Raw genomic sequence first — 13,555 nt, 5'->3', positions numbered from 1 at the left:
TAGTAGCCGCAGGGAGGGAGCACTCTTGAGACGCTTGGGGCCATTTATTTTCTGCTCTTTATCACCTGTCTAGCGTTGAGTCCGTCCTTGTTTTTTTTACCAGGCACACTGAGTATTGTCACTGAGGAATAAAACAGTCAGTGCCCAGAGGGGCTTGAGGAGGTCAGAGCGGCCACATCGGGGGGCGCTCCCAGCTATTAAGGATGTTCTCCTCCGGGAAGAACTCGATTACTAATTAACTAGCAAATCTGATCCTGAGAAAGACAGTGGGGAAGGCATTTGCATTTGCAACTCATTAATGGGAACGTGGTAACCAGTTACCAGGGCCGAGGTTGCTTTCTGTGGACTGTGGTCTTCGCTTTTATTGCCGGTCATCCTTCAGAGCCCGCGGAGCTGCGGTGGGAGGTGATGAGGTATGTTTGTGAGCCGTGCGCTCACTATGGCTGGTGTGTGTGCGTGTGTGTGTGTGTGTGTGTGTGTGTGTGTGTGTGTGTGTGGACTTGTGTTGATCCCCTTTAGTCAACATGCCTTTGTTAATTTGTTAAACAGAGACAAAAATAAGTATCAACAAATCACAGAATTATACAAATGTACCCACATAAAACAAAATTCTTTCTTGTTTTGATGTGCGTGTGTGTGTTTCTCCGGACCAAGGCCGGATCTATAAACCCTACTGTAGTTAAACCTGTGTGTTTGTGTGTGTCTCCGTGTGTGGTATGATGGATGATTTAATATTCGGGGTGTGCTAGCTGGCAGAAATCCTTTCTGATTCTGGAGATGAAGTGTCGGAAATGAGGGAAAGGAGTTAGAATTTAGGGTTAGATTAGAGCATTTGGGGTCGTTCCTTCTAAACAGATGCAGAGTCGTGATTGAGGAGAGGTTATGAGAGAATCCATCATAGTCAGAAAATTGAGACGCCCGTTACTATTCCTGTGAGTTCTGTGCCTTTACTGATCAAATAAAGAATTACCAGAGCAAGTGTGACATGTGCACACGCTGGCGTGCAGAGTGCAGTGTGAGAGGTTTCACTTGGAGTCTGGAAGGAGGGCGTGAAGGGGAAGGGGCAGGGTCTGGTCTGGCAGTTGTGAGTGAAATAGAGAGACAGTGCCTGGGGGGTGCAGGGGAAGGTGTGGATTGCTGTCCTTCGCTGGTAAGACTTAAAGGAAAAAAGCGTTGGGTCCTCACTAGTTGTTAGAGCCTGGCTGGACACACGTAGGCATTTCTGACCGGCCACTGAGGTGGGAAGAAAGGGTTACAATTAGGGAGAGAGGGAGGCCAAGATCAATGCCATGGGCCTTACTAGAATAGGCTGCCAGTGGGTTCCTGATATAGGGTCTGAACTCAAGATACCTCCTGTCTATTGCTTTGGTATCATGTGTCAGTGAGTGTCAGCGTGGTGGGCAGGGAGGAGAGGAAAGGGAGGGGGCCTTCGGTTTGTTGTGCTGAGTCGCGACACGTGTGGTCAGGGACTGAATGAAGGGGGAGGACGTTCTGTCCCATACCCCACTTTTAAGATAAGCTCATCATTGTTCCACTCACACACAAATGCCAATGGTTTTTTTTTTTTTTAAATTTGCATTCACTCACACATGAGTTTCGATGAACTAATAAAGTTACTTTACAGACTGTTCCATAAGCACAGGATATTAACGAGTATGTGGACTTGTGAGAAGAATGAATTTTTCATTTAAAATTGGTTCAGCAGGTAGCTGCTGAATGTGATGAGGAAGATAAGCCTTTGCACACCCTGGTCCCGGGGTCACAGTAGGTCACAGCTTCCTCGAGAGATGATTCTCTTTGTGGTTCAGATGGAGAAACTGAGGCCAGAGGGCTTAAGCAGTTTTTTTCCAAGGTCACACAGCTGAGCAAGATCAGAGCTGGCTTTTAGATCTCAGCACTTTGGATGTGACCAGACTTGCACAAAAAAAAGCCGTTAGCTACTTTTTTCCTTCCTATTGTCTAAGTACCTGGGAGACAATGGACCAACCCAGTTGGGGTCCTCTTTGCAGATTTTTCTTGATCTCTAACACTAACCCTCTTTTCCACTAAATCTCTTCTTGCCTCGTGTTATCAAAGGATTTTTAATAGAAAGGTTTAGCTTGCCATACGCGAATCAGACACTGGCTGTCATTCAGAAAAGGCAAGACGAGTTGATTATCCAGTTTTTCCAAATGAATCTAGACGGCCGTTTAAAGAATTTGAGCTCCCATCTGGTTTATCTCTCTATTTTGCCAAAATAGATCAGTACCAGGAAAATGAATCTTGGCAATTATTTTATAACTTTTTCATTCAAGAGGAAAAAATCACTGTTGGAGTCTGCACAACTTATATATAGTAATAATTTATACTTTTTCGGTGAGATTTTTCCCTGACCAGCCTAATTAAAAACTGCAACCTTCCTCCTCCTCTCTCCCACTTTATTTATCTTCATAGCACTCATCAAAGTCTAACCTATTATATACTTGTTTATTGTCTCTTTTTTCTACCTACAAGAAAAAAAGTCCCATGAGGGCAAGAATTTTTATGTTTTCTTTGTAGTATAACCAGTTTCTGGAAGAATGCTTGGCTCAATGTAGGAGCCTAATAAATAATTGATGAGTGAATAAATAAACTGCAATCAGATCTCCTATTCCTACAAAGACATAGCTTTGATAACTCGATTAATAAACATGGAAATGTATTGCATCAGCGGCTCGTTCTCCTTGGTCTTATGTGGACCATAAGCTGAAAGCGAATTGACTACTGTGGATGCTTACAAACCTACTTTTAAATCCCTCAGATGGGATGGAGATTGAAATATTGCAGGAGTTTTGTTTTCTTTCTGTAAACCTTGTAACTCCGTTGCTGTCTTCGAAAGGACACAGCCATCTCCCGTATATCCTACCTCCTCTTAATTGGAACTTTAGTGATTCATGAATATATAAGTTTTCTGCATTTGTATCCCATCGTAGAAGCTGGCTTTGGAGTCAGATTGCCTGGTTTGAAGCCTGGCTCTGAGATCTGGACCTAGTCAATCAACCTCTCACAGGCTCAGTTCATTTATTTGTAAACTGGGAGTAAGAGCAGTTTCTACCTGTAAGGTGGTTGTGTGGGCTAAATGAAATAATGCATGTAATTGCTCAGCTTAGTACCATGCACCTTATAAGTACCTGATTAATGACCCAGACATATTATGTTAAAACCCATCTCACAAAAAGCCTAAACTGGTGTACCATATGGGGCATTATGGCACAGAACATAGAATAACGGTTAGAAGTTCTGTCTGTGGAGTCCAAGGGCAGGTGTTCAGATTATGGCTTTGCTCCTTATCAGCCACGTGACATCAGACACGTTACTTGACCTTGCTGAAGATTCATTTCCTTATCTGAAAGCGAGGCTATAGCGTAACTAGGGGTTGTTTTGAGGGTTAGGTGCAGCAGATTGCATAACCTCTTAGCACAATCACTCAATCGTCATTGGCTATTTTTATCCTGATCATTAAAATTGCATAATTTGTGTTTGTCACATGAAACAGAAAATTCAAAGATTGATGACAGACTGCCAAGTAGCAGTTTTTTAAAACATTAAAAAAAAAAAAACAATTAAAGCTGTTTAAATTACTTCCTCTTCTGTTTGCCTTTCGCCACTTTCCTTGATCTTGATTTTTCCTAAATGGCATTCCTAATTGAGGTTGTAGCTTTCCCTGTAATTCCAGAAGGAAAGTCAATCAGAAGATGCTGATGAGGGCTTTTTTTTTGTTGTTGTTCCCTTAAGGCTTAAGGAAAGGTTTCTCTTCCATAGCAAGAAAATGATTATTATTGTTCTATAGAGCAGGTAATCATATTTATATATCTGATGCAAAAGGACTTTCAATAATAGCCAGATACTTTTTAAATGCAAATGGTATAGTATTCAAAATTACCCATGTGTATTAGTTATCTATTGCTGCATAACAAATTACCCCCAAATTTAACAGCTTGAAACATATACTTCTTATTATCTCACAGTTCTATGGGTTATGGATATGAGAGCAACTTAGCTAGGTGATTCTGGCTCACGGTCTCTTAGGAGGTTGCAGCCACAATGTTGCCTGGGCTGCAGTGAAGACTTGACTGGTGCTGGCAGATGTGTCTCTGAGATGCCTCACTCACGTGGCTGTTGGCCAAAGGCTTCAGTTTCCTGGCTGTTTCTGTAGGCCTGCTTGAGTGTCATTATAACATGGCAGCTGGCTTCTCCAAGAAACGATCCAAGAAAAGGAGCAAAGAAGTGGTATTAGAGAAGGAGGAAGGAAGAAGCTGGAAGGCCTTTTATAACCTCGTCTTGAGAGTCACACGCATCCCCCCTGCCATCTTCTGTTTGTTAGAAGTGAGTCATTAAGTCCAGCCCACTCTCCAGGAGTGAGAAATGGGGGGCTTGGTTCCACCTCTTGGAGGCAGGAGTATCAAACGATTTGCGGAAGTTGTGTTTTTAAACCACCGTATCATGGTTTTGGATAATATTGAGTTTTATTTTATTGCACATGTTACTCAGTCCCCTCTCTATGGATAGTCACATTATTCTTAATCTTTTGCTGTTACATGTGTTACGTGTCATGCTACCAGGAAAAACCTTCATCTGTGCATACATCACTTCCCACATGTGCAAATATATTTATGGGCTAGAATTCTGTAAATTATGGATGTAAGTAATGTTAATAGTTTTTGCCAAATCTTCACTGAGCATATGGTGTTTACTGTCTGACTAGCAATGTGTGAATGGCTTTTTCTTCAAAGTATTTAACACAAAGTGTTAATAAACATTTGAAAAAATTCTAGATATACAACCTCCTATCTCATAAGCATTAGCAACCACAAAAGAGAAGAAGACACGATCACTTGTGTAGGTTCCCTGATGATGCCTCTCCTTGCCGATGGCCATGAGATGACTCTTTACCTCATCAGTTGATTTCATTATATCAGGCATGGAAGATGATTGATTATTGATCTTTATGGAATTTTACATGCAAGATTAGTATTGAGATATAACGTCTTTAAGAATGTAAGATATTGGGGACAAAGCGGGTAAGGATTAGAATTGAGTCATTTAGTTTAGAAAAAACAAAGCCATCTTTGTTGTGGAGAAAGGTACAGCCCCATTTCCTTTTGCATAGTAGGAGGGCATTCATTACATTGCCAAGCAGCAGTTTCTCACGCAGCGTAGGAGAAACAAATCCTCTTGTCATTCAAGTCTTGGGCAAAGGATGAAGGAAGGCTGCAGAGAGTGTGCAGGCGATGTGAAGACACACCGACTGGGTGGAGAATGAGGTTGCCAGGAAATATCGAACAATAAGTTTGAGCCGAGGACCTAAGATTCCCAAGGTAGGGAGTTTAGAATTAAGGCCGGAGGGAAGAAAGAAGAAGAGAGAGGATGTGCTTTTTGAGTAAAGATAACATGATTTACAAGGCAGCCTGGGAGAGCATTAGTGGATGGGTTGGTGGTGAAAACGGACCTTGAATGGGTAAGACGGCTGCTCGAGGTGGCTCCTGTTTCTTCCTAGCTTCCTGCACCTGTGTCTCAGGGAACACGTGTCATGTGACACATGGAGGCGTAAAGCACTTAGCATAGCAGAGGTTGGATCCGAACAGGTTCGCAAGGACAGCAGTCGGGGGTGTGCATCTGCCCCTTGGGTGCAGTGGGGTTGATGTGTCTGTTAGGAACATGCTGTTTCTTACCCAGCGCCCGCTATCTCCTCTGTAGTAAGTAATAGCATAGTGATATATAATGCTTTATTGTTAGACGTGTTTTAATTTGGTTCTCACAATAAGAAGACAATAGGTATTAGCAACAACAGATATTATTAGTTCATTTTTCACAGATAAGAAAAATGAAACTCTAGCGTATTAGGGAAATTCTTTTGGCTCTTGCAACAAGATAGGAGAGGGCTAAGGATCAAGCCCAAGTCTTCTCATGCGATATTTAGCATGCTCTGTGTTCCGGGAAGAGAACTTGAGAATATGACAAAGAAGGAACATAGTAATGACATGTTTAGCATAGGTATGTTTTGTGGAATGGAGGAGGAGAGAAGCAAGCAATTTGTGTGATTCACTTAAAAATGACATATTAAAAGCTGGTTTGCATTCTGTAGATCTAGTTCAACCCTTAATTTGTAAAGAAGGAAACTGAGAACCAGAAAGCTTAAGTAAATTTCCCAAGGTCATCTGGCTGGTTACTTTCAGAATAAAATTCAGGTCTTCTGATTCTTAAGAAGGAGTACTCTTTCCATCATACATCACTTTTATTGTGTAGAAGAAAATAACACTATTGGACTTTAAGCTCACTTGAGGCAGATACCATCATTTAATCCTCTCAAATACTTTCATGGTGTACTATAATTAGGAAGTATGCAGGTATTTTGTAAATATTTAATCATGGTGTAAAATATTATCGGTCAATAAGTCTTAATTAGGCAGATGCTGCTAGTAGGTCTTTAGGAAGGAAATAAAGAGGAAGAAACAGACATAACATAATTCTTATACCCCAGCAGCTCACAATTTGAGGGAGTAGAAGGGTGTTGTAAATCTAATCAAGTAGACACTTCTTTGGAGAATAAGCCTTAGGAAACTTTATTCTTGATCACAAATGAGCTGGGGGTGGAGAGGGTGCATTGATATACCGGAAGTGTGGGGAGGGGTGCTTTGACAGGGTTGAGAACTGTCGCTAATGGATGCTTTGCATTATGTCTGACTCTAGAGACTATTAACGTACAATCTCCTATAACATAGGATACACGAAACCAGTTAGGTCAGTGAAACCCCTTTTAGAAATAGTTTCATCACACCACCCAACTTGACAGTGGATTTGTGAACTTCTGCAGAAGATCTTATATGGCACTAAGAGAAATGGCTGCTTGCATTCCAATCTACACACTGATTGTGACGTGCTGTTTGCTTCTCTTCCTGCTGAGTAGCACATTTCTGCATTACGGAATGAGCGCAATGAGAAACGAGTCCCAATGACTCATCCTGAGCTTTGGATGGAGCATCCCAACCAGATGAGCTTCATGTGTTCTAAGCCCCGCAGTGGGAATTGCGAGATGCTCCATCAGGATCGATGGAGGGAGAACGCCACCCACATGGAAAGTTCTGTGGTAGGAGGTCGACATATCCAGGAGGAGGATCTTTAATTCCAAGGCAGCTCATAGTGGTCAGTCGATATATTTCAAGTCCTTCATAGTCAGGATGGCGACACCTTAAGTCAAATCTGACAGAGCAGGTAAGGGTAGAAACAACTTGTTGAGAGAACACGAGCAGGTTAGAAGAAGGTGACAGGAAGAGGTTTAGGCAAGTTGCTGAAGACTGAGGTCACAGTAGTCTCCAGAGTATTTCATTCCTAAAGGGCCCACCAAAATAGTTATGGCCAGGATAGATGTAGTGGCCGAACAAAACCACGCTCACCTAGTTGGACAGTTTTGGCTCTAGTCCCTAATGCTGTATAAACTTTGAGCAAGGCATGTCAGCTAGTGTATCTAACTTGACTTTTCTATAAAATGAAAAGGCTAGACTAATCATTTGTTCCACTTTTATTTTTAACTCTGTGGACACCATGTCTTAATATTTGTGCCTAATAAAACATGTTTATTCCAACTTGTAAAGCTATAGAGGGTCACTGTTTCTGAAACATGGTTGCATATCAGAATCATCTGTGGAGCTTTAACAAAACCCCAGATATCCAGACTTTAACCCTAGAGATTCTGATTAAGTAGGTTGGGGCGGGGTGGGAGGAGGGTAGATGCTGAATATCTGATATTAACTTCTCGACGAAGTTGTCTAATCCATGGCTAGGATTCGTAACAAGTCTAACAAAGGTACATGTGTGATTTCTGTATGTTTTTGAAAGTGGATTCCTCAAGGAATCCGAAAGTAGCCACTGGTCAAGATGATACACAAGGTCCCTTCAATTCTAGAATTCTAGGTTAAATTTCACTGGCGTTCATTTAAGTTATGGTTTCTAAGTCCTCCCCCACTAAAAAGAACATCTTCAAAGATGTTCGGTTTGGAAATAGACCAGGTAAGCCTAGATTACTGTATTAAAGCAGAAAGTGGGAACTACCAGAGGCTACCGGAGACCCACTTGAAGAGTTTCCCACTGGCTAACTATGAGACAACACTAGCATTGATGATGATGATGATGATGATGATGATGATGATGGTGGTGATGATGATGATAACCACATCAAAGGATTAATAATAATATCAAAGGATTAATACAGATAACCTGTGTTTAAATCTATGAGTTCGCAAAGATCTTGGACAAAAAAATTTCACTGGTTCCCTTTGGAGGATGCTAAGGAACAACTCCTTGTTTTGAAAACCGTTCAATAAAGAGTCAAACATTTACCCTGCTTTTCCTGTATGAGCTGTGCCTTTGTGAAACAAATATTAGATGAGGGGATTTTCTCTCTATAGGAATATTTCATCCAGTAAATAAAGAATTGTAGAATTATAGCATCACCACGTCACAATTCCTAATGAAATAATGGACCTAAGAAATGCTCACCAATAGCCGCCAACATGAAAAAGAGGAGAATCTGTTGGATTTTACGTGTTTCCTACTGGAAGACACTATGCTTTCTATGCACCATTCTTGCTAAAAGAATAAAATTGTATCTTGTAAAAACTCTAGATCTAATAATTTATGGGAAATACAAGGGTAGAGAAACAACATTAGCATGCACGGGGATGCAATCGATAAAATACAAAATCTGAGGAAATCTATAGACCAAACCTTATTGATTTAAAAAGATTTAGACACAAGCCAATTATAATAAATCTTATTTGCATCCTTAGGGGAATAGAACAAACAAACCCTAAAACTTTGTCAGACGATGGAAATTTCAACAATGACTTGATATTGATGAGTAAGGAATCGTACTTTAGGTGTGATGATATGATTTTGCTTGTCTTTTGTGAAAGTTCTTATTTTTAAACAAAATATACTTCAACATTTAAAGATTAAAAGATATGAAATCTGAGATTTGCTGCAAAATAATGCAAGGTTAGGAAGAGAGGTGAGTAGGAATAAAGATAAGATGAAACTGGCCATGCGTTGATAAGTTTTTACTCTAGATGATGGGTACCTGGAGTTTGTTATGTTATTTATTCCACTTAGCTATACGTTTGAGCTTTTCCATTAAAAACACTTACTAGCTATATATTAAATAAACATAGAAAACTTAAAATTGTTTTCAAACCTAAGTTATTCTTTTCTCTTTTTACAGATGGCAAGAAAGAAGTTGAAAGATTTTACTTCTTTGGAGCTTATGCTCAGTGTTCTTCTGCTTCTCGTGTTTCTCATCACTATTCCGCTCCTTGTGCTTTCAGCCAGAGATTCTTCGGAGTCACAAGGTAACAAGGACTCTGGTGTGCTCCCTCCATACATTGCTCAGTTACTCTTATCAGAGCAAAAACCTCATGAATGGCAGGGAAGTGACGCTTCACGTTCTATGCTGTGAGTGTGCACGTGTGTGTGCGTGCATGTAGGTTACATGTGTGTTGGGAGCACCTAACTAAAACCAGCAGCTCAGCAGACGTTCACTGGGGGCTTAAGTTTTTGACATTTTCATTTCCCAGCTACCCAGCGCAGGATTCCGCAGCTGACACAAAAATGTATTTGCTGAATTTTATGGGCTATTTTGTTTCATTAACAATAATAATGAACACTACCCTTTTATGAATGGCGGTCAAATAAGCGTATGATCGATTAAAGTATTTTAGGCCAAAGTTTGGTTCTTTAAAAATGTAACAACTACCAGAGTTATTTTATTACAAGTTTGCTGAACTGTTTTATTCTAAAAGAGGGGCCGGGTTGTGCTGAGTTATTGTCCCAGACGATGGGTCCGTCTGCGTGGGATGAATCCTTTACCCTCCTGCCCTCATTCCCAGGTCTAGGAGTTTTTACAGTTGTGGGACGTTAAATAACCTCAAAGTGGGTTCAACTCATGAAATTCTATGTTTCCGAAGATAGAACTAAAATCCTTGTGCAGAAACTGGCACAAATATGTAGATCTTTTAATCCACCGCTTTTGAAGTGGAAACCCTAACGAAAAGAAAACTGATTAAAAGCCCGAAGTCTTAGTGTCGTTACTGATTTATCGCAGAGTGCCTTGAAGAAATCTTACTTCCTTATATTAGACTGTACTAAATGGGTCTCTTTAATTTTACTGATTTTTAAATTTGAATCCAAGCCCTTGGGTGGATTCTAGCTGCCAGTGTCTAGATTGGCGGTATTAAGCTAAAAATGAAAAAGCCTTTCAAAAAGAGAAGCAAAAAGCATTTATTTGATATCGATAATAGTTATTCTGGAATCATTGATTCAGGCAGATGCCCAGTATTGTTCTGATTAGGAACAATAGGCAATGGGCATTTATGAGACATAGTGATGTTAATTTTAAACACTGTTTTTAATTTTCAGTCCAGTAGTCGTGAAGTAGTCATAGCAACTGCTTTCTTGCTATTATCGTAGACATTTTTTTTGTGCGTGGTGGCGGGGTGGAAGCCTATTTCTTTAGGCACAGGCTAAAGGTTATTTTGTCTCGTTTTAACATCCCAAATATTTGAGGCATAAGGGATGCTAGTCAGCCACCCCCCACCCCCCAACCCCTGGCATGGCAGCCCCAGCTTTATTTTAAAGTGGCTCCATTTATTATTATTAGTTTTGAGAGCGGGCTCCCTTTACGTTTCTTTTTTTGGGGGGTATGAAGCTTTACATAAGAATGTCATTACTCAGAAGTGTTCCCGGTTGAGGGACAATCTGTTGCCTGAGCAAGCAGGACTGAGGTTGCTGTGATCAGAGAGGAAACTTTAAGACAACAACATGCACCGCACGTGTTCTATGTGCAAACCTATTGTGAGCCAGCTGCGGGGGGCAGAAGTGAAGGACCACAGCAGAGTCTGTGGACTTTGCTGTAAAGGACAGACACTTAACCCTTTAGCCTTTGTGGGCCATACAATCTCTGTCCTAACTATTTAATTCTGCCATTGTAGCACAAAAGCTGTTTTAGACAATACATTAAAAACAAACAAACAAACAAAAAACAACAGGGCGTGGTTGCGTTCCAGCAATACTTTACTTAAAAACCAGGCTGTGACCTGATTCGGCCCACAGGCCATACTTTAGAGAAGGTAAACTTGCAGAGGTAAATCCAGTCAGCAGGAAAAAAGTGAGGTTCGTGAAGTGAGTGCCTACATTTCAAGGGCATCAGAGTGAAGCCCAGTCAGCAGTGGAGTCTATATAGTCAGAGGTATTGAGACTATGGAGATATTGAATGCCCCATGATGTTAAATCTGTCTGATAGTCATTTTATGTTTGCTTTTTGGATCATCCCAGGTCCTGGGACAACAGCTACGCCAAGTACCACTCCCGATTCTGCCACATGCCCTGTGGTAAATGAATTGGAGAGGATAAACTGCATCCCTGACCAGTCACCCACAAAGGTTTGAATTATGGATCTTGTTTTCATTTAAAAGTTTATGCTGTTGCATAGATTGTTTGTTTGTTTGTAACTCCCAGAGGGTTTTTTGTATCGCAGCTATTGGTGGCTTAGGCAAATTAATTCTGTACCCAAGCTCGTATGACAGTACAGCTTTGAGAGACTATTTTGGGTTGACAGATTCAGTAATTAAAAGCGCAGACTGCTCAGTTAAATTTGAATTTCAGATAAACAGTGAATAAGTTTTTAGTGTAAGTATGTCCCACGCAAGATGTGGGATTTAAACAAAAACAGATTTGTCTTTTATCTGGCAACACTATTAGTTACTAGTTTTCTCTGACTCTGTTATTACCTCCGTTTTTGCCCTCTCTGTCTCTCTCCTTTCATGATTCTAAAAAGTTATCTAGGATCTATAATAAAAAAGTCATACACACGCATAAAACATCATTTAAAATCAGGACAAGATTTCAAGAGCCATGCTTTAAATGAAGAAGGTAATAAATACCAGATTAAAGATAATGCAGGCATCTGGGTATTTCCTTTAGGGCGGCTGAATATTATGATTATAAAATACATTGCACCGACCCTATCGGTCACTTCGCACATTGAGAATGAATGAAAACAAAATGCAGCCTTCTGAGTATGTGCAGCCTTCGGACGTGACGTGGCAGATTTGCATCTGACACAGGGGATGCTCGGGCATGTGGCACTCTCACATTTTTCTCTGTAGCCATCCTATTGCTAGTAGGCTAGAATAACCTGGGATGTGCTTGAGAGTTGCTGTTTTGGTTTGTCTGTAGGTCCTAATGCCAAAAGACATTTTTTTTTCTTTTCTATTTTTTCCTCTCACACTTCTAGAGGCTAGAAGTCCAAAATCAAGATGTTGGCCAGGCTGGTTCCTTTTGAGGGGTCTGAGGAAAAATCTGTTTCATGTCTCTCTCCCAGCTTCTGGTAACGACTATCAATCCTTGTCATTTTTTGGCTTTTAGCTGCATCACTCCAATCTCTGCTTCCATCTTCACATGGCATTCCTCTTGTGTTGTGTGTGTGTGTGTGTGTGTGTGTGTGTGTGTCCAAATTTCCATGTTTATAAGGACCCTGGTCATATTGCATTTAGGGCCCACCCTACCCCAGTATGATCTCCTCTCAACTAATTATATCTGCAACAATCCTGTTTCCAAATGAGATCACATTCTGAGCTACTAAGGATTAGGACTTCAACATATCTTTCCTGGGGACACGATTCAGCCCACAACGTGGACAAAGTCCAGAGATGGGAACAGTGGAAAGTAGAAATTGTTACAACTCGAGCCTTTGGTATTGACCGAAATGGCACAGACGCTGCTGAGTCAGAGAGAACTAAGGCAGTGGAGAGAGATGAGCTATAGGATGAGATGGCCTGGTGGGGGGAGCTGGAAGTTGAGGCCAAAAAGGGAGCCAGAGCCACAGAAGTAGCTTGCAGTGGAGAAAATGTCTATGAATTGCAGATCGGAGTGGAGAGATGGGCTAAAACTAGTCAGGAGGTCCACAGGTTGTGCTGAAGGCAAGAGAGAGATCCAGTCTGATTAGGGATCCCCAGGACAGGACAAAGCAGTGCCCAGTCCAGCTGTTAGGGCACGGAAGGGTAGCAGCCTGGACAGCAAGCCTGCTAAGGTAGGAAGTAATACCAGTTAGACCAATTTAGTTTCCCAGGACTATTGTAGTGTTCACTCCCCTTCATTTGGTCTCTTGCCCTGGCTGAAATGAACATGACCTTCTCTTGGATTAGTGAAGAGACTCACCTGCTTAGGGTAGGAAGAAAAGGCTGAACAGAAAAGGTGGCTTTAGATTTTGGGAGACCTCAGAAGCCAGGTAAAGGAGGTTGGTTTTTGACACAGCAGCTAGGAGCGGCCATTTAAAGCTGAATGGAATCACATAATAGGGGACAAAGAAAAGAGAGAATAGAAGACTTAGGAATAGGGGAGATGTAGATGGGGGAGAGGGGGTCCGATATACGGTGACAAAAGAGAATTTAAGTCTGGGAGGTGAACACACAATGCAATATACAGATGACATATTATTGAACTGTACACTTGAAACCTGTATAATTTTATTAATCAATGTCACCCC

The 13,555-nt window shown here is 41.1% G+C and overlaps 1 protein-coding gene across 1 annotated transcript in view; it reads left to right on the top strand.

The window, feature by feature from the left end:
* Positions 1–219: 219 nt before the first annotated feature.
* LOC105291597 (maltase-glucoamylase, intestinal) overlaps positions 220–13,555 on the top strand; it is a 78,675-nt gene continuing 65,339 nt past the window's right edge. Inside the window, exons 1-3 of the mRNA XM_011359467.2 lie at positions 220–413; positions 9,236–9,362; positions 11,344–11,450. Of these exons, the coding sequence (XP_011357769.1) occupies positions 9,236–9,362; positions 11,344–11,450 (234 nt within the window). The 5' untranslated portion in view covers positions 220–413. The remainder of the gene's footprint in view (positions 414–9,235; positions 9,363–11,343; positions 11,451–13,555) is intronic.

This window comes from Pteropus vampyrus, unplaced genomic scaffold (genome assembly GCF_000151845.1).
Source record: "Pteropus vampyrus isolate Shadow unplaced genomic scaffold, Pvam_2.0 Scaffold48, whole genome shotgun sequence".
In the NCBI taxonomy this organism is placed as follows: domain Eukaryota; kingdom Metazoa; phylum Chordata; class Mammalia; order Chiroptera; family Pteropodidae; genus Pteropus; species Pteropus vampyrus.
This window is presented reverse-complemented; position numbering and strand designations above follow the sequence as displayed.